This window comes from Urocampus carinirostris, chromosome 16, assembly GCF_059441175.1.
Source record: "Urocampus carinirostris isolate Australia breed hairy pipefish chromosome 16, RoL_Ucar_1.0, whole genome shotgun sequence".
NCBI lineage: Eukaryota > Metazoa > Chordata > Actinopteri > Syngnathiformes > Syngnathidae > Urocampus > Urocampus carinirostris.
In genome coordinates, this window is record NC_142364.1 from 33,417,674 (window position 1) to 33,443,989 (window position 26,316).

General features: G+C 38.0%; 1 protein-coding gene across 1 annotated transcript; it reads left to right on the forward strand.

Annotated features, from left to right (window-relative positions):
* Window positions 1-250: 250 nt before the first annotated feature.
* LOC148351138 (solute carrier family 71 member 1-like) lies at window positions 251-26,094 on the forward strand. Its single transcript, XM_088355609.1, has 13 exons — window positions 251-345; window positions 415-591; window positions 8,057-8,155; window positions 9,027-9,089; window positions 9,204-9,331; window positions 14,721-14,835; window positions 17,205-17,423; window positions 17,492-17,605; window positions 18,670-18,741; window positions 20,267-20,379; window positions 20,492-20,589; window positions 21,322-21,479; window positions 22,488-26,094. Exons 2-13 carry the CDS (start codon window positions 517-519, stop codon window positions 22,758-22,760), a joined length of 1,527 nt encoding a protein of 508 aa, XP_088211735.1. The 5' UTR covers window positions 251-345; window positions 415-516; the 3' UTR covers window positions 22,761-26,094.
* Window positions 26,095-26,316: the final 222 nt, after the last annotated feature.

Below are 26,316 nucleotides of genomic sequence, written 5' to 3' on the forward strand. Positions count from 1 at the left end.
AGACCACGATCTCATCAAATTACCTCATGTGTATTCCCTTCTCAGGGTTTCTTCATTTTCCTTATGCTGAGATTTTGGATTTTACCTTGCCCTCGTGTAGATTTTAGATCAGGTGATGGCGTAATAATAGTCTGTACTCTGTAATAATCTCTGGTCTGTGCAGTACTCGGAGGGCTATTCAAATAAACATGACTTGACTTGACTGCACCGAAATGCAACGAAACCCAAACCGGAAGTCACGTGCGCTTTATATCCAACTTTTCAGTGCCCGTGAATGCGCTATCATCCCTACAGTGTGGTGAATTGCCGACTGTGCTGACTGTTCTGAAAGCGTACTTATCAAGGGTGAGACGGTGTGGAGAGATTATCTCATTACTGTTTATATCCCGTTTTTAATCCCGTCGCTCGGTCTAGCCTCTTCGGGGCTCTCGTAAAGGGGACATCCTGGAAGCACCCGGAGAACTGCGGATATCAACGCGGCAAGGATGCTTTGTCACAGGCGGCAAGTGTGAGGAAATGGCAGGGGAACCGCCGGCGTGTCCCGGTCGTGTAGTTCTGGTAAAGAAAATCATCATGAAGGATGGAACTGCGGTGGGTACAATTTGATATCATTGTACAACGTCCTACCAACCTGTGTCCCTAATTCACCCTGTTTGTGTTGATTTTAAAAACGTTATTTGAGGTAAATACGCGATTGTTTGCATGATAATTATCATGACATGTATCCTCAATTCACCGTTATGATAGCCTGTGGAATTTTTGCCTTTACTCTCAACACCCACATTCTGGCAAATATACTGTTATTAAATAATTAACATAATAGAGAGGTGTACAACAGAAAACGCTGTGAGCATTGTAACTGATCAGTCGGCTGAGATCAGAGCAGCGGCGATGTGCTCAGGATGGAGCCATTATCCATTACATAACAACACTGCCGTTCATTCTGCACAGTCTGCAGCCTCTGCAAGCTCAAGCGTCCATTTTAACAAATCCACTGAATCTTCCTTCACAGGGATTTCTAAACTCACACAGTAGACACTGGTTTGTTGCCGATTAAGACCATATTTTTGTAGTTGACTTGTCACACGAGTCAATGTTTAAATTGTGGGTTGTGCGATGTGTTGGATAAGGAAATTATGTAATACATATCAATTACAAGGGCAGCAATAGTCCTGATGTTGGACTTTTGAATTTTGCAAGGATGGACACTTTCTGATAGGTGCCTTTTTGTAGCCATTTTACAACTAGTGATGTGAAATTAAGGGAATGACAATTTGCCATTTAATACATGTTATGTTAAGGAAAATATTAGGTTGCAGGAATATAAGCAAGGGAATTCAATACACCATACATGTCAACCTCAGCCATTGCTCCCATTATGATGATTGCAATTCCCCTTATTAAGCGATAATAAACCTCTCTCACACACACACACACACACACACACACACACACACACACACACACACACACACACACACACACACACACACACACACACACACACACACATAAAACGCGTCACCTACTTACAGCAAGACTATGCAGAATAAAAACAAAGATAATTTGTGTAAACGAGTTTGTTTTATTTACCAAATAAACATCACAAACAATTTTTTAAGTATCTTTTTTTCCCCACTTGCACCAAATTTATTGTTGCTTATTATATACTATATAGCAATGTTGGGTTTTGCAGACTTCATTTTCATTTGCAATCAAAATATTTTGCTTGCAAGGCTCTTTGAGTCAAAGAGGTTCCCAAACCCTGGTTTAGACAATCAACCAGTGTCTTTTGGGAAAAAGAAAATTTGGCTTTCGCTGCGTAATGTACTTATTGGACCAAGGTAGCGACTCTCTACTCAACAAGACTATGCAGAAATGGTACTACCAGGACCATTAAACCATCAATAGGTGGTTGATTACGTTATTCCTTACAATGATTAGGAAATGTATACATGACAAAAATGATGCTACATAATTTGATAAAAATTATAAAATAGAATTGTCTGTAATTGTCATTTATATCAACCTTGTAAAACATTGTATGCAACGAGATTAGACATGGTACTCCAAGTCACCCTAAAAATGAAATCCAGGTTGCTCCTCAGACTGTCCAGGAACTCTGTGATAACTTAGTGAAGATCTGGAAAGATATCCCCCAGGACATCATCCGTCATCTAATTAGGAGTAATGCCCAAACACTGACAAGGAATAGTACAAGTACATGAGAGCCACAAAAGTTGCTGGGAATTAGTATGAGTTGCTACAGGGACAGACGCTAGAAAATTTCCAAGCCTGGTGGTCAAGAATTATACATACTAGAAATAGTTTGAGCCACACAAAAAATGAACAATAGGAAGTGTGTTGTCATAGTATGAACAGCATATCTAAAATCCTAATCGCCACTGGAATTGCTTACATTTTCCCTCTTTTTTGGGGTTTAAAAGGGTAGGATTGTCAAGGGGAAGAGGGAGTTAGGCTGTCTGTCGGATATTACTATACAGTGGTCCTCGGTTCTCGACCATAATCCGTTCCAGAACCCTGTTCGAAAACCGATTTGTTTGATCACCGAAATCATTTTTCCCATTAAAAATAATGTAAATCGTTTTAATCCGTTCCAACACCCTAAATGTTTACCTTGAATGTTTAACAGAAACATAAAGCTAACCCAGGCTAATGTACGTTCGCGTTATCGTAATCTTCCATACGAAAGATTACGCTAACATGATCGAGTAAAAATAAAAAAATCAGGTCGTTTACAAGTCATTTAGCACCCGGGTCTCCACAACAAGTGGTGAGCGGTTCATTGGAAAGGGGGCTCCGTTCCAACACCCTGAATGTTGGGCTCCGTTCCAACACCCTGAATGTTTACCTTGAATGTTTAACGTAAACATAAAGCTAACCCAGGCTAATCGTACCTTCGCGTTATCGTAATCTTCTGTACGAAAGATTACTCTAACATAACGTGTAAAAATAATAAAAAAAAGGGCTAAAACACTTCGTACACCTATATTAAAAGCGAAAGCAAAACAAAGCACGTCCGCACGCGATAACAGTTGGTCACGAAAAGAGCGATCTACACCCGTATGCCGCTCAGCATCGCACCCTAGCGTACGCACTCACGCATTACTGGCGTTCGAACTCCGATTTTTTTGACCGAACAGCGAAGCAAGAATTTCTTAAAATTTTTGGTCGGACTCCGATTTGTTCGAACTGAGAGGCGTTCGAAAACCGAGGTTCCACTGTATATAATATATAAGAGCCTAGTGTGGGGACAAGAGAGGCCAAGTGGATCACTAGGCTTATAAAGCACTGTAATGGTCAAAGTACTGAGATTTATTAGCCTTTTACATTTGCCTAATGTGCATTACATGCACAGTTTGCTCCATAAAACAATTTCTTCCAAGCACAGAGCTATAGAATGAATCACAATTTTCCTTACTTGTATTTACACCATTGTGTGTGTCATCACCGGGTGAATAATTTGATATTTATAGTGATGAAAGTGATGTGAGTCTTTAAAAAATCTCTTCAAAGACTTAGGGCTAGTTTAATAGATGCAATTGATTACACACAATTATTTAAAGAAGTCACACTTCCTGTCCCTTAGTGGACTACGCACCATATTTTTCGGACTATTAGTTGCAGTCTTTTTCGTAGTTTGGCCGGGGAAGTAACTTATACTCTGGTGTGACTTATCTTTAAAATTGTCGACACATTATTACCAGCTATATTATTTAAAATTTCAAATGGGTATATCATTTCACATTTTCACACTAAAACGTAGAAGGGCGCTCTAGGCCTGTGTTCATAATTTTAACCTTGCCCTGTTTCAGATTCAGATTTACTTTATTGTCATTCGTGTACACGTGTATACAGAACGAAATGTCGATACATCTGACCCGCACGGTTTCTTTGAACGTCAGCCGGGATAGATAAGGTTAACCATGTCTTCGTCAGAATTTTAGCGCAGCAGTTCGTCATCTCGCGGTTCGATGCCACTTCCAGTTGTTAAATGGTCCAGTTTATTGTCCAGAGAGCGAACGTTGGAGAGGAAAATGGATGGGAGAGGCGTTTTGCAGGGTTTAGCCTTTAGCCTAGCTGTTAGCCCGGCCCGACAACCTCGCTTCCTCGTCCGGCGGTCACGCCGCTGTCTTGCCACTCTGCTTCGCTGCTTTGTAGGCCGCTGGGTCTTGTTGACATAGCAGTCCGTGGCTAATAAACACTCCCGAGTGGTCGTAGCACCGAGCGCTTGATGTCTGGATGATCGCATATCCAGCAAAAAAAACTGCGATCGTATCTTAATCTGCAGTTCGAGCCGACTTTGTGCGCCGACAAAAATGAGTCGACGACTGGGTCTTATGGCCGACGTGTAAAAAACTGTTGCGAGCCGATGCAGCCGCAGCCGAACAGGGGCGCCGCCATATTGAATGTTTGAATTGTTGTGCCGACAAATGCACCCTCCATCATACGCCACTCACGCAACATCACAAAATAACTTATTATCTCATTTTCTGGGAAAATTTAATAGAATAGTAAAACACAAAGGATTTGTACCTCGGTAGAAATCACTTTTGAGGAAGTTAAAAATATTACGTTGGCAAAATGACACAACCATTTCTTACTAATGGGACACAAATGGCACCATAAAGAAAATCATATTCTGCAGATTACAAGCTGAAAATAGTGAAACGCATAAAGGGTGGCTGACAATGAGTCTGACGTAAGCGACGTAGAACCGGACAACTTAAGTGGCGGATTGTTTAAAGTGACAGCGACACAGAGGATGAAAATTGTATTCGATTCAGTGATTTGAAGTGATAATGGTAGTTTGGGAAACACGTTATTTATGCTAGAGTTATCTGAATTATTCCTAATATGTTATGTCGTTACTGAAATTAACAGGCATGTCAATCTTGTTACGTTCAAATACTGCACAAACCTTTTATTTCAAATTGCCTTTCAAGATGTCATGTATGTTTTGGTGTTAGGTTTGATTAAATACATTTTCCCCCAAAATGCAACTTATACTCTGGTGTGACATTAATATGGTATCATTTTTCCTTCCTAATTATGGATTTTTTGGCTGATTTGACTTATATTCCTGAGTGACTTATAGTCTAGAAAATACGGTATATGTCTCACCAAAAATGATTATTACCTGTCTGGTAAAGTGTAATGGGAGTGAAAAAGATTTCCTTGATATTTCATATATTTATGATCAATTTACAATTCCTTTAATTGCAGTCTGCTGATTGCTACATAGCCAATGGAAAGCAGCCGATACCAATTCTAGGGCTGCACAATTTTGCAAATGCGATTTTTAAGACCAGTAATGCAATTATGATGCAACTTCGGTTTTCAAAAGAAAACAAGTTTTGTTTTTTGTTTTTTTGGAGTACTTAATCACAGTGACAATGATTAACTTTAAGAAAACAGCACCCTCTTCTGGGTAGATTTGTTAGGGATGCTGTCTGCTGACACATGGTCGGTGTGTGGCATACCATACTGCTTGTTGCTTGTGAACTCCCTCACCTTTATTGGCTAGTGCGGTACAAACTTGCCTCTGATTAGCCAACGCCATTAAAACCCCAACTGTGACAATTCTGCTTGGCCAAACACTCTTATCACTCAAATAACAAAACAAAAAAACACACATTCAACTATAAATCCTTAAAAAAAACCACAGTGTCTTACAATTACACAATCGCACTACGTGACTTTGCAATATCGATTAGATTTCGGTTAATCGTACAGCACCAACCGCTACCTTTATAAAACGTCTGGCATCAGCACCGATACAATACCTGGTACACACTTCTATTCATAGCATATAAATAACCTATATTTTATGTTGACCATATCTGTGTATTCTTTGTTATTGCAACATCCATTAAAGCCTGGTCATCCTGGAAGGGGGATTACCTCACGTGCGGTTCCTTCTCAAGGTTTCTTCATTTTCCTCATGTAGAGGTTTTTGAGGTTTTACTTGCCCTCATGTAGGTTTTAGATCAGGGGATGGTGTTATAATAATCTGTGGTTTGCAATAATCTGTGCAGCCCTTTGAGACTCTTTGTGATTAAGGGCTATACAAATAAACATGAATTGACTTGATTTAGTACCTTAGATACCTGCCCATCATTATTCTTTAGATATACTCACATTTCAAGGAGTAAAGTCTTCCCTAGTTTCTTTTAATATGCACAAATGGATCAACCAGCATCAATGGCTTATGGCAGAATAACTCAAAAGATGTATCACAGAGGCGATGCTTATTTTCACAATGCTCTCAGTATCATAGCTAGGAGGAACGGCAGTGATTTGTATTTTTACAGCTCTCATTTGCCAAGCTTGGGAAGGTCCTCAATGGAACTTGATTTAAAGATGCGAATGACTTCAAGATGCACATGATGACCCTGACGTGGATTACCAGAAATAATCTTTGTAGAGCAGAAATAGGGAACCCTGGTCCTTAAGGGCCACAGTATTTGCCTACTCTTCTTATACCGTCTCATCAGCATACACAATAGATAAAAGTCTTGTTCATCAGTTCAATCGTTTCTGGGGGAAAATAGGAAGGCCAATGGTTTTTGTGGACATGGGTTGTATACCTTTGTCCTAGGTGAGAAGATTTTACAAAGATGGCTGGAAAAGAGCAGATGGCTCCAGGTATTTTCATTTGTAGCTTTGTTGGGTAGTCATGAACGTCATCTGTGTCACTTCTTATATCTCATTATCCCAAAAATCTAATCTATGTCCATTGTCACATTGTTAATCATGAGAAACTGTGCCACTGGGTCCTGCTCTAGTTGCTGCTCTAATTTAGAGCTTACTCATTTTAATATGGCATGCCAGAACCTTTCTCTGTATAATACCTTTACTAAATTAAATTGTCTTTAAGGTCATTTAAAAAAAAAAAAAAATCAGTTTCCAGACAACGATATACAGTTTGCTGCATAACAAAAAGTTATATAAAAGGTTTTTAAATAATTATAGTTTTTACGTCTATATTTCTTTTAATAAGAGTTTAAATCCCTTGAGCCAAAGTCACTGAAAATAATGGTAGTAATTCAGTGGCACCAAATACTACAAATTTTCCGTAGTTTACTACAATAATTCATAGGAAATTACAAAATATCGTAAATTACAGACAATAAAAGGCACCTGATTAAAAGCTGCACATTCAAATTTAAGAACGAAACTGAATTTTGTACCAATAATTTGCGTAATTCTAGCCGACAGCGCCAGGTGGAGATTAGTTCCAGATTGCAACACACGTGTGGATGTTGTCTTTTTGTGTGTCATTGGTGGTTTCTGTGGTACCAGACCAGATTGTATTCACTTGTCCTCGTTCTTTGGGGATTAAAGGAAACTCCAGTGACCTGACATTGACACTGATGATACGGGAAGAGAAGTGTAGCATTTTTGACGGATAATGTCCACTGCTGTTCAATTCAGATGTATGAATTGAGGGCTTGATTTGTTGGTGAAAAAAGTTGAAATACTCTATCTTGAGTACGTTATAAGTATTGAATAAAGTACGGTATTGTCAAACCTCCCATTTTTTTCTGTTATAAATTATTTGAGTAATGTGGGCAAAAAACATGGACTAATATTCTCTTGAAGTGTGTCATAAAATGTTTTGTATTTAGAGCGCACGTATTGTGGAAAAGAGCAGCTAGCCGTTTTTCTCGTGCCACCACCCCAAAAAAAAAGCCACGCAGTATATGAAGCTGCGGTATTTAAAATGAAGCAGTAAATAATTTACTGTATGCATTTTTTGTTTCAACTACAAATGCAAAATGAAAATAATTAAGCAATGTTCATTTTTTGTATTGAAATGTTGATTGTTCCTTGGTTATTTATCGTGCATTAGTGCACTCTGCTGGCCACGTGCAGTAATAGCAGGTTTTGCGGTTTACTTTTGTCAAGAACCACTTTCTACTTAAACGGCGCTCTTAAATGCTCCTACAAAATTTGTCTTTATACATTCTAAAATATGATGTTCAATGTTTGGAAATTCTGGTGATTTTGATGAGTATTTGAATTTGATCAGCTTCAACAGGGTATTGGGCGACCCAGCGTGTATCATGCAGTTGTGGTCATCTTCCTGGAGTTCTTCGCCTGGGGCCTGCTGACCACACCTATGCTGACGGTGAGTAATAATGTTGTGTATGAGGGAATGCTAAAGACAAATTTGTGGCAAAGTAGGGGCTCATCAAGACCTTTAAGCAGGGCCTCGCAGTCCACACTGGGTTCCAAGACCTGGCCAGGGGCCTCGGTCTGCATTTATGAATGAATATTCATGCGAACATATAAATATCTTATATTTCTTCATACATTAGTTTTATAGACTATAGACAATTTCATCAAATTGGTTTTAAATAGCTTACAATTAAAGCAAAATAATATGCTAGGTCCCTGTTTTAAGCACATAATTTGATATTTTGTTTTGTCGTCTTTAATAGTAACCCATGCAAATCATGTAACGTCACACAGTCAAATAAATTGCGCTGGAAAAGAAAATTTCGTTTCAAGAGTGGGTTTTGCGGTTTTGATGAAATTTGTTTTTCGGGAAAAAAAAACTCATCAAAATATTTTGCTATTATGACTGTTTGGGTCAAAAAGGTTCCCGACCTCTGTTCTACGCGGATGAAATGTGTAGTCGCAGAATAAATTCAACTTAGGGTCCGCTGTATGTATTTCTCAGTCACCTAGTGCCCTAAGATACTTAATACATAATCTTCAAATGGATTAAATGCTAAACCATAAAACTGTAGGCTTCATTACACTTCGAGATAATGAGAACTGAAATTTCTCTTATTATTAAAAAAAAACTTCAACTGAAAAGTTGTTTCCCTTGTTTAATACAAAGTTACTCTTAACTAGAAAAAAAACAGGTGAACTGTTACTGAATATTAATTTGAGAAGATTGCAAAAGAGTTTTGAGAGTCTTCAGTGTTTTTTCTTCTGTAGGAAGAAGCTTCAAATTACTGTTTAATTATCTTGATTGCCTGTCTGTTTAGGTGTTACATGAAACGTTTCCCCAGCACACATTCCTGATGAATGGACTCATTCAAGGCGTGAAGGTACAAACAATTTTCTGTTTTGGTTCCACTTTGAAGTTAGGCTATTCAATTTTCGCAAAATGTCATCAGTTTTAAATAATCCTAAAACGGATAATGTTTCTGCTTCCTGTCAAGGGTCTTTTGTCGTTCATGTCCGCCCCTCTGATTGGTGCATTGTCGGATGTGTGGGGGAGGCGTCCCTTCCTGCTGCTCACTGTCTTTTTTACCTGCGCCCCAATTCCCCTCATGAGACTCAGTCCTTGGTAGGTCAAGCTACATTGTTTTTATGTGTATATGTGTGTGTTCAAAGGGGCGTTTTGTATTATTTAGCACTTCCTAGTGGGAAATAAAAAAGGATCCAGAATTTCTGTTCTCAGGCGGGCCATATTTGTAAATGGATGTCAACTCCAAATTTTTATATTTGTTTTTTCAGTATTATGCTATATCATACAGCTTACATTAATGACCTACCCTACATATTATAATCATATATGACAACGGATTTTTATTTACAAACAATAAGAAAATAATAATAATGTTTGGCATTGAATGTGTTAACTGGTTTATTAAAGGCCCGGTCACACAGCCTTTCACGGGCGTATCGAGGCTGAATCACGGCCAGAAATTTCTGCCCGTGAAGCAGATGCTGTTGGACGCTTTGAGATTGTGATACAGACGAGATACAGCCGTGCTTTACACGCGGTAAGAAATTCACACGTGGTTGGCCGCGCGAAAAAGTTTTGCGCTGCTCAAAACTTTAGACCACGGGTAACCGCGGGCGGCACACGTGGTACACACGAGGTAAAGACGCAGTACGAACGTGCTAGTACGTGCTACGGCCGCAGCCAAGACGTGGTTACACGCGGTTAGGACGCGAAATTTTAGCGGGTAATCGCGGGTGGAGCACGGTCATAGCACGTTTGTTCTGCGCCTGTATCGCGGTGTTTTCACGTGCATTAGCGTGTGTACCGCATGTAAGCACGGTCAAACGCGATGCAGCCGCGGTTACCCGCGATAAGGACGCGGAACAGTCGCCGGCGTCTGTTTCGGGGGCATACCACGGGTAAACAGCGGGTTTAGCCAATTTTGCACATTTTCCACCGCGTCTGCTTCACAGGCAGAAATTTCTGGCCGTGATTCAGCCTCGATATGCCCGTGAAAAGCTGTGTGACCGGGCCTTTAAATAGTGGAAGGAATGCAGTTTTACACCTGAACCATCTTACCACACTATACAGACTCAACACTGCCCTCAAGCAGACAGAGAGAGCATTAGGTTCACATTAAATTAAAAATATATAAGTTTTGATAGAAATGATATAGAGGCATTTTTTCTGTACATACTCAGAAATTTATGGCAGGTCGTAATAAATCATCTAATGGGCTAGAATACGGCCTGCGGGTTGTATTTTTGACACGCCTGATTTAGATTATGAGCAAAATACATAAATTCGATATTTTTTTGAAATACTCATAGGTCAAAAAATGTATATTTATTTTAGATAAGATGAGGCTCACCTCAAGGAAGCTGACATGATTGTCCACCATTTCGCTCCTTCAGGTAGCCCCAAAAAACTCCTGAAAGGCTTGGCAAAAAAATGAGAAGATAAATGGAGTATTTTGGTCTTTTTAAGTCTGTAGATTGTAATCTTCCTTGTGGATTGTACCACTTGTTTTTGGTCTCACTACACAACACAGTGACATCTAGTGGGCAAATATTATACAGTGTCCCTATAATGTATTAAATGTTTTTGTATTTTTTAATTTCGATGTTCTTTTTTGTTGTTGTTTTGCACACTATTAAATTTATGACTTTTTAATCCTTAGTTTCAAAGTTCTTTATAACATTTTAATAAAATATGTGTTGTGTGCTACGAGGTTTATGTTAGAAATACAATGAGCCGCATTTATTGATATAATCTAAGTGCATGGTTAATTTTTCATCTCCGCGCATTAAGAGGGTATCCATAAACTCATTTAAGCCCCCATTTACCAGTCATCACTTGATACAGGGTTTGTACTAGGTGCTTGAAATCCTTGAATTTTATTGTTGCTTTTTCAAGGTTTGCAGAGTGCTTGAATTTTAGGTGAAGTGCTTGTAAATGTTTGAAATTCTTGCCATGTTTCTTAGGTTTGGTGTTGGGCTAGGGTTAGGAGCAAGGTTTTGGGCTTCAAATAAGGGTTTCAAACTTATATTATAGTTCCAAATAGGATTAGAGCAAGGGTCAGAAACCATAGTTTAGTCTCCTTTTTAGGGTATGTAACTAAATTTAGGGTTCTTTTCAAGTTTAAACTTGAGAAACATTCAAACTAAGAAGAGAAGGCATCGATGGATTTTTACTTGCAAGGAGAACAGGGCTGGAAGCCCTCAAATGAAGGGTTTAGACCCCCTTTCTGAAGCACCCCCCTGAACACATTCTTTTTATTCCATATTCAAGGTTACAAAAAGCAAATCAGCCTCAAGGGGTGTGGAAATCAAAGCACGGAAACATGATTGGACAATAGGGAAATAGTGCATATTAAGACACCAAATAATACATGGCCTTGGGAACCGCCTTCCTTGAGTGTGTAATAGAGAAAACAATGAACAGTGAATAGACAAAATAATGGGCAGCCTTGGCAACCGCCTTCTTTGAATGTAGTGAAAAATGTAGTAAAAATGTAGTAAAAAATGAACATAGCAGTGGTATAGAAGCAAATAAACATTAAAGTTCTGAAATTGGGTCAGGGTTAGGATTTACAGCTAGAGTTAGGTGTAGGTTTAGGGTTCGGAACTAGAATTTGAGCCCCGTGTAAGGGTTCTAAATTGAATGTAGGGTTCAGAATAACGGTCACCTTTTGAAACAAGATCTAGTGCTCAAGCTCTTACAGTCCTACCCCACAGTACTGTGGCTTGACGTCATCACTATGCACGGGCTACATAGGGATTATGTAGCCCGTGCATGGTGATGACGAAAATCGATCGAATAATTGGCGATCGATCGTCTTCCCTGCCGTATCCTCATCAGAGATCTCAACGTGTCAACTGATGAGGATCCTGTGTCGAATACCTTGAGGATCTCCTGGCCCAGGAGATCAAATGAGGAACACGCAGCTGAACCTCTCTCAAAATCAGCCGTTCCCCAGAGTCGGGCTCTTCCGGTCAAATGGTTGATAGTGAAGGCCACTTGCGCCGCTTCGGACGCGAAGTTTCAGGGTTGCAGGTCGAAAATGAGTCGGCAGTTCACAATGAATGCGCGAACTTGTGCCGGGTCTCCACAGAACTTTTCAGGTGCGCCCATTCGCGGTTCTGCCGATCCGATGGCGGGAGAGTTCGTGAACGGGATGGGCGGGGCAAGTGGTGTCCCGGCAGACGGGGAATTACCGTAAGCCGGGGCCGATGCGTGCTGCTGACGAGCGAGAATCTCCGGGAGCGCATCTAACCTTTCTTGCTGGCGTTGAAGCCACTCTTGTTGCAGCTGGACAATTCGAAGGATGGCGGACACTTCACCCGCCATCCGTCGGGCTTCCCCGTGAGCCCGACGCGAACGCTGCATGTCTCCTTTCGCCGATCGGCGCTCGTGAAAAAACTTCTGCTGGGTTCTCTTTCTGGTCCGATCGTTCTGTCAGGGACCAGGAACAGAGACGGGAACCTAATTGCGTTAGTTTCTCAGTTTTATTGAAAGAGAGTGAGAGTGAGGCTTGCTTGATAGTTTGATCCGAGGACTGGCGGAGAGCGCGAGAGAGAAAGGCAGGAGTGACGATCAGACGCCGGTAACAGGGAGTCGGGGGTTTTAAAAAGTGGCAAGGCGCCAATCAGCGACCAGGGCCGTTGGCGCCACCGGGGCAGCCGCAGGTGCCCCGAATCAGCAATCATGACAGATCCCTGAAAAGGCATTTAATTCATTATTCTAAATTTAAGGCCTTAATTGGCATTACAATGTCTTAATTACATTTTTTTAAAGTCCTAAAAATGTTAACACATTGATAATATTTATATTTGTTTGTACTAAAAATATTTTGTAACATTTCACCTATTCACTTTCGTGGCAACATCTTGTGACCACAATGAGGGAACTATCAAAACAGTGAAGTGGTTTCAGTCAGGCAATGTTTTGTTTTCAAGGTCAGGAAAATTCTTGAATTTTGAGTGAAATGCATGAAAATGCTTGAAAAGTTTGCCATTGCCATGTTTCTTGTCAGTCTCACTCTATAGACCACACAATAAATGAAGATTTTTTTTAAAAATATGTTTGTGAAAATGACACCAACATGCCTGCTCTCAGTTATTATGGCGTTGTCATGTGAAGCGCCATCGACCCCTACTGATCGCACCCAAGAGGACAACTCTATTTAGAAAACAGGCTCTTTTGGCTCAGCTCGCAAACGGCTGCTGAAGCTTTTGATTTTTTAAATCATATGTTATCAACAAAAACAAAATATTATGCTCCCAATTATTTAGTAATTAGTAATTTTATATGATTTGCAGGGGATCCCTGTAAAGCACACGAAATATGAATCCAAATACTCACAGAGATACCAAAAAAAATTGTAAAATACCAAACAATTTTAGTGTTTTACTCACTGAACAAATATAAAGTCAAACACCAACACAAAATCCCTGAAAATTCAAAACAATACAATATATGAATTAGAAATATTGACCCTTCAGTGCTCTAAATAAATGATAAAATGCAAAACAGTTACAGTAACTATTTACAATATTATTTTCACAAATTTAGACACAGATCCTCTTAAAAACACGCAAAAAAATGTAAATTAGAATAAGTAAGACCAAAGGCAAAAGATCAGCAGTCAATTGAAAGACTGTTTCGGCACAATCAATATTATTAAAATGAGGCCAAATTTGGGTCATTTTTCTGTTTTTATATACAGAGTACTTTCTTTCTTTTTGGTCTGCCGTATTGAACTCAATTATTACCCAACACCTATAGGAGCCCTTTCCGTGTTTGGAAACAAGTGTGATGTAGCCAATCTGCGCGTGCATTATTTAAGCAGAATGGCAGAATTCATGTCAGTTCAGAGCAGCCCATTGACACAAAAAGATTGTAGATCATAGATGGGAACAGCTCAAAATAGCACTACGTAGGATAGCGACTTTATTTTACCAATCAAAATCAAGACAAAGACGCATTTTTTTTATCGGCTCGGTAGCCTAGATGGTAGGGCACTCGCTCCGAGATTGGGTGGCCGCTGGTTCAATCCTCGGCCGAGTCATACCTAAGACTTACAACATACTCATTGCCTCCCTGCTTGGCGCTCGGCATTAAGGGTTGGAATTGGGGAGTTTGGTCACCTAAAGACTCCCAACACAGCAGTTGGGTCTAAAATGGCGGCGCCCTGTTTGGCTGCGGCTGCATCAGCTTGTTACAGTTTAACTGTACGGGTCAGGTGTATCGACATTTCGATCTGTGTGTATGGTTACAAAGAATGACAATACAAGTTCTATTCTATTCTATTTCTTCCATTGAAGGTACTGGAAAAATTGACATTGGAAGTGCCTGAAAAGTGCTTTAATTTGGCCATGAAAAAAAGAGTACTCATGTTGTTAAAGGTCTTGAATTTAACTTGCCTTAAGCTGTAAGAACCCTGTGATAAATTTTTCCTATTTTCAGCAACTTTATTGCTAAATTGATTTTTTCCCTCCTTTTGCAGGTGGTACTTTGCCATGATCTCCATGTCAGGAGCGTTCTCTGTTACCTTTTCTGTCATCTTTGCTTACGTCGCAGATGTGACAGATGAAAGAGAGAGGAGCACAGCGTATGGTCTGGTAAGAATTCAAAATGTCTTTGTTCTTTATTAATGGATTAGTCTAGTTTGTCAACAAATGTTATGCTAATCACTCATTTTTATAATAATCCATAACTAACAAAAGACTTTACGAGGTGATTTTGGAAAAAGGCTACGTTTCGAGCTGCTGGAATTTCCTGGCAAATGCAACATAAAAAAGGATTTGTTCTTTTTCAAAGTTCAAATTCAAAAATGAGGGGGAAAAGCCATATCAAAAGTCCACAAACCCTTGACTCACCTGAGAACTTGCAGAATGAATGATTCATTCCTGAGAGTCGTCATCCCTTTAAGTGGCAAGCAATGACTCACTGTGACATCATGGCTTGAGTAAGCTAGCAGGTGGATTGAGGAGAACTATTCATTAAAGGAAGTGTTTCCTGCTATTTCTTGTTATTTATTAATGCCAGTTTAATGTAGTTGTGGCTAGACAACTATACTCAACCTTAACAAATAAGATGGACAAATCATGAGTTAAATAAAACAGAATGTATTTATGCATGAAGTTAAAGTAAACTTGCCCATCGAATATATAGGGTCTGTCATTATGATTATGGCTCCAGGGCGTATTACTGTATGTTGCACCTACCAATGGTGCAAAAAGTACTTAATTTATTTGAATAGAAAAATAACTTACTGTATTTTCTGGACTGTAAATGGTAAAATGGTAAATAGACTGCATTTATATGGTGCTTTTCAAATCACTGAAACCTCCCAAAGCGCTTTACAATGTATTTCACACTTAACCATTCACACACAAACTCACACACAGATAGCAATGTCAACCATGCAAGGCGCATACCTGCTTATCTGGGTGCATTAGGGGTTCAGTGCCTGACAAGCCGTAATCATAGTTTTCATAGTTTGGGTGTGATTTATACTCCAGTGCAACTTAAGTGTGAACTTCTTAACACATTATTATATAATTTCACATGTTATTTTAACACTTCACCAGAAGAAGGTGATCTAGGCCTGTGTTGATAATTTCAACATTGCAGTTTATTTATAAAAAAACTGAGAAGATCTGAACAAAAGTAGAACCAAAGAGAAAATCATATTCTGCAGATTAGTTTGGCAAGTAATTTAAAGTGACACAGAGGATGAAAACTTCATCGGATTTAGTGATTTGGAGTGAAACTGATAGTTTGATAAACGTATTAGCATATTCTTTGTGCAAAAGTTATCTGAATAACTCTTAATATGTTGTGTCATTACTGAAAATAGTCATGTAACATTAGACCACTCATGTATTTAGCCCGTTGTTCTCTATTTCATTTACATTTTAAAATACCTTTCAAGTCGAGTGTATGTTTATTGTGTTGAATTTCATCAAATACATTGCCCCCTAGGTTTAGATATTAAAATATTTATTCTGTTTTTGACATGGGGCACCTACAAAGGAAATTCCATAGGATGCCTGTTCATTTTTTACTTTTATGCGCTGTTTACATCATTGTCGCTGTCGACCAATCATGTTGCTGTTCTTTGATAACCACAACTTTTAGGGTGGATCTGCTTTTTGTAACCTTTTTTAAGATTTTAATTAACTTTCACTTAAACCAAGAACTAACAGTGCAGGAAATAAAATTAGCCTAGCAACAACTTGTATTAAGTTTTTTTTTGTTTGTTTTTTAAACAATAAATAAATAAATAAATAGATAAAAATAACAACACAACCAACATGACTTGAATTAACTTAAAAGAATTCATGCATTGAAATTTTAACAAAGCTGGCGAATTGAAAAGTGTGGTCAGTCCTGTTTTAGAGCCAGATTGACAAACTAAAGTTATGGTAACAGCTAATTACTCAGCCTTACACTTAAGTGTGCTTTTTATGCGCTCTCTCAATCACAAACACACATGCTTGATTGATGAGCTAATGTTATGATAAGAGCAACTATGTCAGTCTCCACCTGAACATGCTTCCCTAAAACAAGTTAACTACACTTTTTATGCTTTCTCTAATCACACACATGCTTTTCTACCATGAACTTCTTAAAATCTCAATATTGTCAGCGGTCTTGATTCACAGGCATGTCGGGACTCAGGTGCTAGCAGAGCTGCTTACTCCGCTCGATTGTTATTCTTCCTGCTTCAGTGGCTCTCCCCCCGGTTGCTCGAAGGCGTGGGGTGGGTAGCGTCAGAGACAGAAGGCGGGAGAGAGGGAGGTAAGGAGATAGGGGCTCGGCTATATCTGAGCCTAAATAACCCAGTTTCAAAATGTAATCGGCCCGTCGAATAAATAAATATGCCGAAAACGATATCTGTCAAATTCCCAAATATTGGACCGATAATCAGCCTGCCTGATAATCAGTCCACCTCTATTTGACACCTCTGCTCTATTCTTCGCAGGTGTCCGCTACTTTTGCAGCTAGCTTAGTTACCAGCCCAGCAATCGGTGCATATTTGTCAGCTTGGTATGGAGACCACTTGGTGGTTCTGGTTGCTACACTTATCGCCCTCGTCGACATCTGCTTCATCTTGCTTGCTGTGCCCGAGTCTTTGCCCGACAAGATGAGACTCAACACATGGGGCGCGCCTATTTCCTGGGAACAAGCTGACCCCTTTGCTGTAAGAACTGAAATAAAATTTTACATTTTTACAGCTTCTTTATATACTTTTTTTCTGTCTTTTTTCAGTCACTGAGGAAAGTAGGCCAGGACCCCACTGTCTTACTCATTTGTATCACGGTGTTTCTGTCATACCTACCAGAAGCCGGACAGTACTCCAGTTTTTTTCTTTACTTGCGACAGGTAAAAGACACTTGTTTTGAGTTGTATAATTAAGACATAAATCCTGAATTGGGTAAATATATATATACATACAGGGTTGGGTAGGGTTACTTTAACTTGATTACCTTCATTTACTTTTGGATTACTCCAATACCAAATTTGCTTATAAAAGACAAAAGAAACTAAATATGAATAAAATTATGAGTCACAACACGTGGTCAGCTTTCTCTCCTGGCTTTGATCTCTTTGATCTCCGGCAAAACTAACATAAAATGCGACAGAAACAAAATGAAAATAAATCCAAACAGCTTGCCAACATCATTTTTGCCGTTCCATGTATTCCATTACTCCCCAAGCCTGCACAAAATTTAGTAATTTTATTCATATTTAGTTTCTTTTGTCTTTTATTAGCATATTTGGTATTGGAGTAATCCAAAAGTAATTGAAAGTAATCAAGTTAAAGTAACCCTACCCAACCCTGTATACATATATTTACTTTTATTTTTCAAAAGACAGTGTATAGTTGTTTTCTTCCCCCTGTGGTGACTAAAATAATTTAACGTGTTATGTCTCATGTACATGCATTTTGAAGATTACAGTGCTTCAGAAAAATTGCCCTATGCAAGCATACGAATTAACTAGTACTTCACTAAATTAATTATTTTTGGGTACCCATAGCAGAAAGATGCCGATGAAACATGCCAGGCTTTCCCATGCAATTTAATTGCATTATAATTATGGATTTCTAGACTTACAATTATATTTTAAACAATGTATTGTGATGTGATATAACATATTTAGCGTGTGAGTGCGTGCGTGCTCTTTTAAGATCCGATGATCCATCAGTCCTTGTTACTTGCTTTCTTTGTTTCTTTCTTTTTTCTTTCTGCGTTTATATCACTCTTTCTGTGTTTGTTTGTTTCTCAATTTCTGTTTGTTTCTTTGTTTCCTTCTGTCTTAATTTATTTTTGTCTTCTTTCTGTCTGTCTGTCTTTCTCTTTCTTTCTTTCTTTCTTTCTGTCCCTGTCATTCTGTGTTTATCTGTCCCTCTTTTTGTTAAAATAACTGTTGGAATCTTCCTGCAGGTTGTCAATTTCTCCTCTACAACAATTGCTGTTTTTATTGGAGTTGTAGGAATTCTGTCCATTGTGGCACAGGTAGGTAACAAGAAGCTCCTAAACTTATTTGGATTAAGGTCTTGAAGCAAAATAAAATAGCGCTTGATCAACTAGCCATGGTTTAATCAATTACTAAAGCTCATGATAGGTAGCAGATTCAATATTGAAAAACGAGACGAGATTTTTATGAGCTAATTTTACTTACGGATGAACAGATATCAGAATAAGTGTGTTACTGTTTTGATTGTTCGGGTTTTTTGTTTTAACATTTGAATAAAGTGTTTACATGCATTGTTTTTGGATTGGAAGTGCTCATAAATATCAAAGCCAGTTAATACAGTATATCCAATCTATACAACCTCAATTAAAAAAGACTAACATTTTGCAAAAATGTTTTCGTTATTTCTCAATAATTTATTTGAGCATTTCCTACACTGGCAATTGTTTTGAATAAAGGGCTAGAAATAAAAATCATTTAGAATCAGACTAATCAAAAGATGAATTCCTAATCTTTCATTGTGGACCTAATAATAACAAAACTGGATTCAAACAACACATTAAATATGCTATTACAACTATGCGTTATTTATGTTTATGGTTGTAGTGCCAAAATACTTAATTTTATTCCTCCCAAATGCATCGAACTATTTTTTTCATCCCGAGACTCTAATGATAAGTTCATAGTTTAGTAGACAACAAAAAAAGATAACCTTTCGTCTCAAGAAATATAATATGAATAAACATTGAAGTTTATAGTTTAATAGACACTCAAATTAAGGAGAGAAGACAATAATTGATTTTGAACTTTCAAGAAGAACAGTAGCGGACTGAACAAAAACCCTCACAATGCTGAATCCTAAAACTGTTCTAAAACCTCTGTAATCATACACCCTAGCTCATTGAAATCTCACAACATACTGTCTGTAAAAATGAGCGTTACCTTTAATGTCCCACATTAATTCTGCCTATTGGTTCCTACCAATAATCCCATATTTTCCAGTTGTCCTTTATTAAAAACATAATAAAATTATCAGCTAGAAATAATATATTTGAATATGATTAACATTTCCAATGTGAAAATAATATACAATACACCTAAAGGGCTGCCCCTTGTGTTGAAATAAATATGTCATCATTATTATTTTTCTGTTTACTTTCTATATTTTATTGTTATTTTTTATCTGTACTTCTGAAGCATTTTGTTTTCTCTTGTTAACTTTTTAGTGATCAACTATTTAATGCCAATTTTGTTTGTAATGATACAAAGTTCTAGGAAAATAATTATTAAAAAAAGTAAGATATTTTATGAAAACGGTCTAAAAGCCCCTTCTGCCGGTTCAAATTTGCATTGATTAACGTGCTTAGCGGCTCATAAATTGTGCACCATGACGAATCAATGAGGGTATTAGTTGCTCACATTTTTAAGAATCGATGTTATTGATTCGTGGTTGCAGCCCTATATCATATATCATTTTATTTTTATGGTTGTAGTGCTAGCCTTCAGAATATTTGATTTTTCGTGAATGCATCTTGTCCTAAACTTCACATGTTTTTTCATCCTTAGACTTTAGTACTCACACTACTAATGAGGACTCTGGGTAATAAGAACACTGTTCTTCTGGGCCTGGGCTTCCAGATTCTACAGCTGGCATGGTATGGCTTTGGATCAGAGCCTTGGTGAGTTTTCCAATTTATGTTTTTTGGGGGGGTTAAGTTTCAGATTTTTGTTAACCAGCCACATCATCATACTTTGTAATTTGATGTTCTTTTTTTGTATGTATTTTACTAGGATGATGTGGGCAGCTGGTGCAGTTGCAGCCATGTCCTCCATAACCTTCCCTGCTGTCTCAGCTCTGGTGTCACAGTCTGCTGATCCTGATAAACAAGGTGACAACAGAACTTTCTCCTCTTTTTTGCCAAACAACAAAAGCTCCCTGGGCTAGCATTTAGAATTGGGATTTGGCTCATAATTTGGCATTGTTAGCCCTACGCATACCTAACTGCATGGTGTGGACACCTTTTGGCTGCAGAATGCTGCATCATTCAAAATGGCGTTTACCACAGAGTCGAATAGCAAATTAAGAAGACAAGCACATATTTACTACTGCACCTAAAAAACACGAATGAGGGCTGTGTCATGTAAAATCTTGTGTAAACCCTATGTTTCTGGATGAAAGGGCCACTGCAACTATACTGTTGGACAGAATATCCGATTGCAATACTTGCATGAGAAATTGTCTTTTTGTGTTATTGTCATTGGTGGCTTCCTCGTTAAGGTACCAAATTGCATTTGCTTGTCATTGTTCCTTGAGGTTTAAAGAAACTCCAGTGGCTTGGCATTTACTACTATGATACAAAAAGAGAACTGTAATCTGTTTGATAACCTACAATGTTGTTCAATTCGGATGTACAAATTGAGGACTTTACTTGATTTGTGGGTGAAATATTGTGAGGAAATAGTAAATATTAAACAAAGTACCATGAAATCTCCTGTTTTGATCCTGTGTTTAATGAATTATTTTGGCAAAAACATAGACTAATAGCTCGTCCAGAAGGACGTTGCATGTCAGTCTGAACACTGTCAATTTATATATTCACCCACGTTTTCTGTTTTTATAGGTGTTGCTCAAGGAATGATAACGGGGATTAGAGGCCTGTGTAATGGTTTGGGTCCAGCTCTCTATGGATTTATTTTCTTCCTCTTTAATGTGGAGCTCAACAGCATGGACCCCATCCAGGGAGACTTTGATCCCCTGCCTCTTCACAGTCCCACCGAGGTAAATACACAAAGAAATTAACAACATAAAAGAGAAGACACTATGTTATATATTTTTATATTATGTTATAGTTTCAGCCATTTAGATATTTTAGTATTTTTCCGAACCAAAAAAATATATTTTACCGTGACATAGTCAATTAGTTTATCGTAACGGGACCACCAAATACGTGGATCAATTTGACCAATTTTTCTGAGTCATTTCACACACAGGGATGTGATTTTTCCGACTATAGTCGGAATTCCGACTTTATCACTTTCACTTTTTCACTTGCGTAGCAAACAAATTCAAAATCCGACTGTCTCACTCTTACCTTTATTGCTCTGGCGCACCCTGGCGGCCGTTAGAAAAACTGGCCGCATTGTTGCACAAGCTGCAGGGACTGAACTGCATTTGAACTTACCTTGCAGTATTTACAAAAAAATCAGTTATGTGGGCAAATTTTAATCTTCTAAAAATGTTACTTAAATGATAAATATAAGCATGGTTTTGGACAAGTAAATTACTTAAAACCCAGGAGCTTTGGGGGGGGTCGCCCGCAAACCCCCCAGCTAGGTTTCAGACTTTCTTTAGGTTCTTCCAAAACAAACTTTGGCGTATAAAATGTAAAAATTTTAAGGGGTGTTGTTTTAAACAAAAATATAATTTTGGCTGAATTATCTTGTAAAAATGTTGTGGGGGTTGATTCTGTAAAACAAAACGGAACGTTTGGTGAAATCGAATACAGTGATACTTCCACATACGAGATTAGTAGGTTCCAGAATCTCATATCTGGAATTTCTTGTGTCTCATGCACATTTTTCTGATATGAAATAACTGAAAACCAATTAATACATTCTTCACTTCCAAAGAGCATCCAAGTTAAGTATTGTGTTGGTCCATTTCTAACCCAAAACGTCAACTGTTTTTGGTGTGTTCCTTGTTAGCTTGACTTTATCACGTTCACTAAACTATAAATGACGGGAAAATTTGTATGAGCTCATACTTTTCCCTTTCCTTTTCACTTAGCAAACTCTCATACCCGGCCCCCCTTTCCTTTTGGGGGCATGCACAGTGGTCGTCGCCTTCCTAGTCGCGCTTTTCATCCCAGAGAAGCCGTACCCTGCCTCTTCATCCTCTCAGCTTACGCTTAATGACAAGCCAAGCCCACCGAGCAAAGAATCTCTGTCCTCATTGGCTGGCGCCCACATTAACACACCTCTTCCAGGAAGCGATGAGGAAACTCCCCCAACCACCAGTGATGAGGATTTTGAACCTCTGCTACAGGACAGTATTGTTTGATCAACTGCGGGACTAACATTGTCATTTGATAGACGTTTTTTTTTTCAAAGAAACGCACATTTCCATTGCTGCTGGATGAGTAAACGTACCGTACCTAGATTGGCTGAAGTTTGTGTTTGACACCGAAATGCGCCAGTGGCATTTGATGTTTCGCCAGAAGTGTTTTACGGGACTGACCAGCAGAGCTAGCAGGCGGTTTAACAGAGATGGAGGTTCAACCTGCGGCGGACGTAAAGCTTGCATATTTAAAATAAGTTTGGTTGGTAGAATGATGTTGTGACCCACACCAACTACGCTGATAACGACACCAGCTTTGGATGTGATTGAATTGAGGACTATACACATTTTGGTTTTCTTAGTAGTGTCACATTTTTTTGTGACTGTCTGAAAAATGTTTTATATATTTATGCTTCAAGTGTTAGATTTTTTAAATCACGTTCAGCTGTATCATTTGAGTCGAATTGGAACTGCTGTTAATTTTTTTAAAGATACCTTTTACTGTACTTTCTGCACTATAAGGCGCACTGGATTGTAAGGTGCAGCCCTAAAAAAATAGTCTTTTGTCTTTTTTCATATTTTTCATACATAAGGCGCACCGAACTATGAGGCGCATCAAATTGAGACTACAGTAAGAGCTACCGTGTTTATTCGTGTCTAACCGTTGGCTTCTTTATACACTTACAGTTTATATTAGTGCAATGATTGATCAGACGATAAGTGTCGCTGATTAAAATCGCAAAATATTGTTTGCACAGGGGTAGAACCTGGGTCAGGACAGTGAGGGCTCCGACACATTACCACAAAGACCACTTGTGATACAGATGATAAAAAAAGGCATTGGAGCTTATCTTATTCCCATCTACACTATTTTTACTCACAGTGCCAGAAACACTGTTTTGCGTAGTGCATTTTGCTTTGCATTCTTATAGGTTAAACAGTCTCTTAATTTCTTTATCTGTGCATCAATAACATTGTGGTTTAATATCACACATAAATAAAAGAGCGTGTATACTATTTTGTGAAAACACTTTCTATTTCTGTTTTTGCAACATTATTGACGTGCAAGTGGAAAAGTGTAGAAACGGTTCAACCTATCAGAATGTAGAACAAAATGCACTAAGCAAAACAATGTTTCTGGTACTGTGAGTAAAATAGTGTGATAATGAGATAAGCTTAAAATACTCTGTCATCTGTACTACTGATGGTTATAGTCGTAAAGTTCTGCTGGTGACTGAGCCACTCACCGTACTTTATGTACAGCAGCGTCTGTCTGCAATGTCGTTTTGTTCTTTTGCTACCCACAGCTTTGAATTAAAAAAAAACTCAATCTGCTAAAAGTAGAAACCTAAAACTGAACTCACAATGCCAACCAAATTTTCTCCAAGGGCCCATATACAGAAGCACTCACATATACAACTTTAAATATTTTACGGGGGGTAAAGTTTTATAGCCATCTACCCTTTATCCGTTAATTTGATATCCATTAAGTTGAAAAGCTAAATCAACATTCATTTGGAGAATAGTAATAAAATCTTTGGCGTATGTTTAGTTATTTTCTCATGCCCATTACACTACCTCAGATGACATTAAACCTGTTTAACTCCTCTTTTAAATTATAATATTAGTATTATATTTTAAGTTGCAGTAAGTGCTATCAATACTTATTTCCAAAGACCATAATAATATTTATACATTGTGGTGCTAATTTAAAAGAGAAGTATATTATACTTCAAGTTTATGTTTATAAAGTATTATCAACAATTATTTTGGTGTCATCCCCGTGACCCTACAGAAGCTAAGCGGTGCATATAATGGATGGATGGATGAATGGATGTTGATGTTATCAATAGATGTGCTCTGACCTTTTCATTACTACTTCTAGATACAATGTACAGAATGCATACTATGTATTATGCAGTTGTATTAAAATAATAGCAATGAGTTTGAAAAGGGAAAAATCCTAAATACTACAGTTTGACAATTGCTATTTTAAAGGGACACTGTGTATTTAGAACCTTCTAGTGATTAAAAAAAACCTCTTGATTTATTAAAAAAACAATATTGGTTTAAATGAATAAGAAAAAATACATAAACTGTCTTTTAAATGTGCAATTGTTTAAATACTGGTAGTTTGTGAAATGTCCTTAATTTAGAGGACATGAGGCTCAACTTTAGTGAGCTGCTAAGGGTACTCCTAAAACCCAAAAAGGCTGGGCAGAAAAAAGACAATAAAAATGATGCAGTTTGGTCAATTTGAGTTTCCGTAGTTTGTATTCTTCCTTTTGCTTTGTAGCACTCGTTTTTGGTTGAACGACACAACACTGCGACACCAATTGGTCATATTACACAGTGTTCCTTTGACTATATATTCAAAGTTAAGAAAATTGCACGAGCTACCATCTATGTAATCAAACTATTTGTCTTCAAAATTTGACAAATGATTCTTAATGTTTTGCTCTAGAATATGTTGTGCTGTGTTGCTGAATGGACCGACACAAAAAAGGAACATGGTCCGACTACTAATATAGAATTTTAACCTTTTCAATCTTCCTGCTATTGTTTTGAACTCAAGTGTATACTGTATAATATCTGCTTCACGTGGAAGCAATATCCCTGTCACTTTAAGATGGAACTTGGTGCATCTCACCAAGTTATTACTATGAGTGGAATGCGGCTATAATGTTTTGTACCTGATCAAAGATTGAAAGAAAACATTTAGAAAAGACTGTTCAAAGAGTCCAACTGGAGACACATGATATAATAATGTGACTTCACATGTGAATTCTGGGATTGTTCCTGTATTATGAAGATTTTGGGTTTTTCTGACTGACTTTTGACAGTCCATAGCTGACATTGAAATTTTCAATTAAGGATTTTGTGTTTTCCTCTGCAGAGGTCATTGGGTCGATGATTGGTATTTTATAAACACAATCATTTTCTAAAAATGCATTCTTGTGAAAGCAATTTTAAAAATATACAAATTGTTATAAACTGCCACAAAAGAAACAGCCTCACTAATGGTATTTCATCACACCATTCATCTATATTGGCATCTAAAAAGAAATATACCGTGTTTTTCCTTCAAAGATTCCCAACCTCAGATCATAAGAATACATATAGTACGAATATTCACATTGTCATTTGATTGTTAACCGCTTCAATGGCAGTTCTACATCCAAGAAAGTGTATTGGCACTGAAAAAAATGGATACATGGATTTAAATGTTTGTGATAAAATTATATGTTCATGGAATTGACTGTAAATATAATGTCTGTTCGGAATGTTATCAGGCATATTGTTTGTTTAGTAGAAATTAAATATAACTCGACACCAACCTGAGTCCCATGTATGTTTTGCTCTTCATAGTTTTCCCTTTTCTATATCAATAGCAACAAGTTAACATGCATGATACAGTTAGTAAATTGTGGTAAGTGTGGTAAATAGGTTTAAAGGTCCCCAGCATCAGTATTGTCACACGTCACTGCCCGTCAATACCGAAGTCCGACTTGTCTTTGAAGAGCGGGATGAAAACAACAGCAACCAAATGATAAAGGTG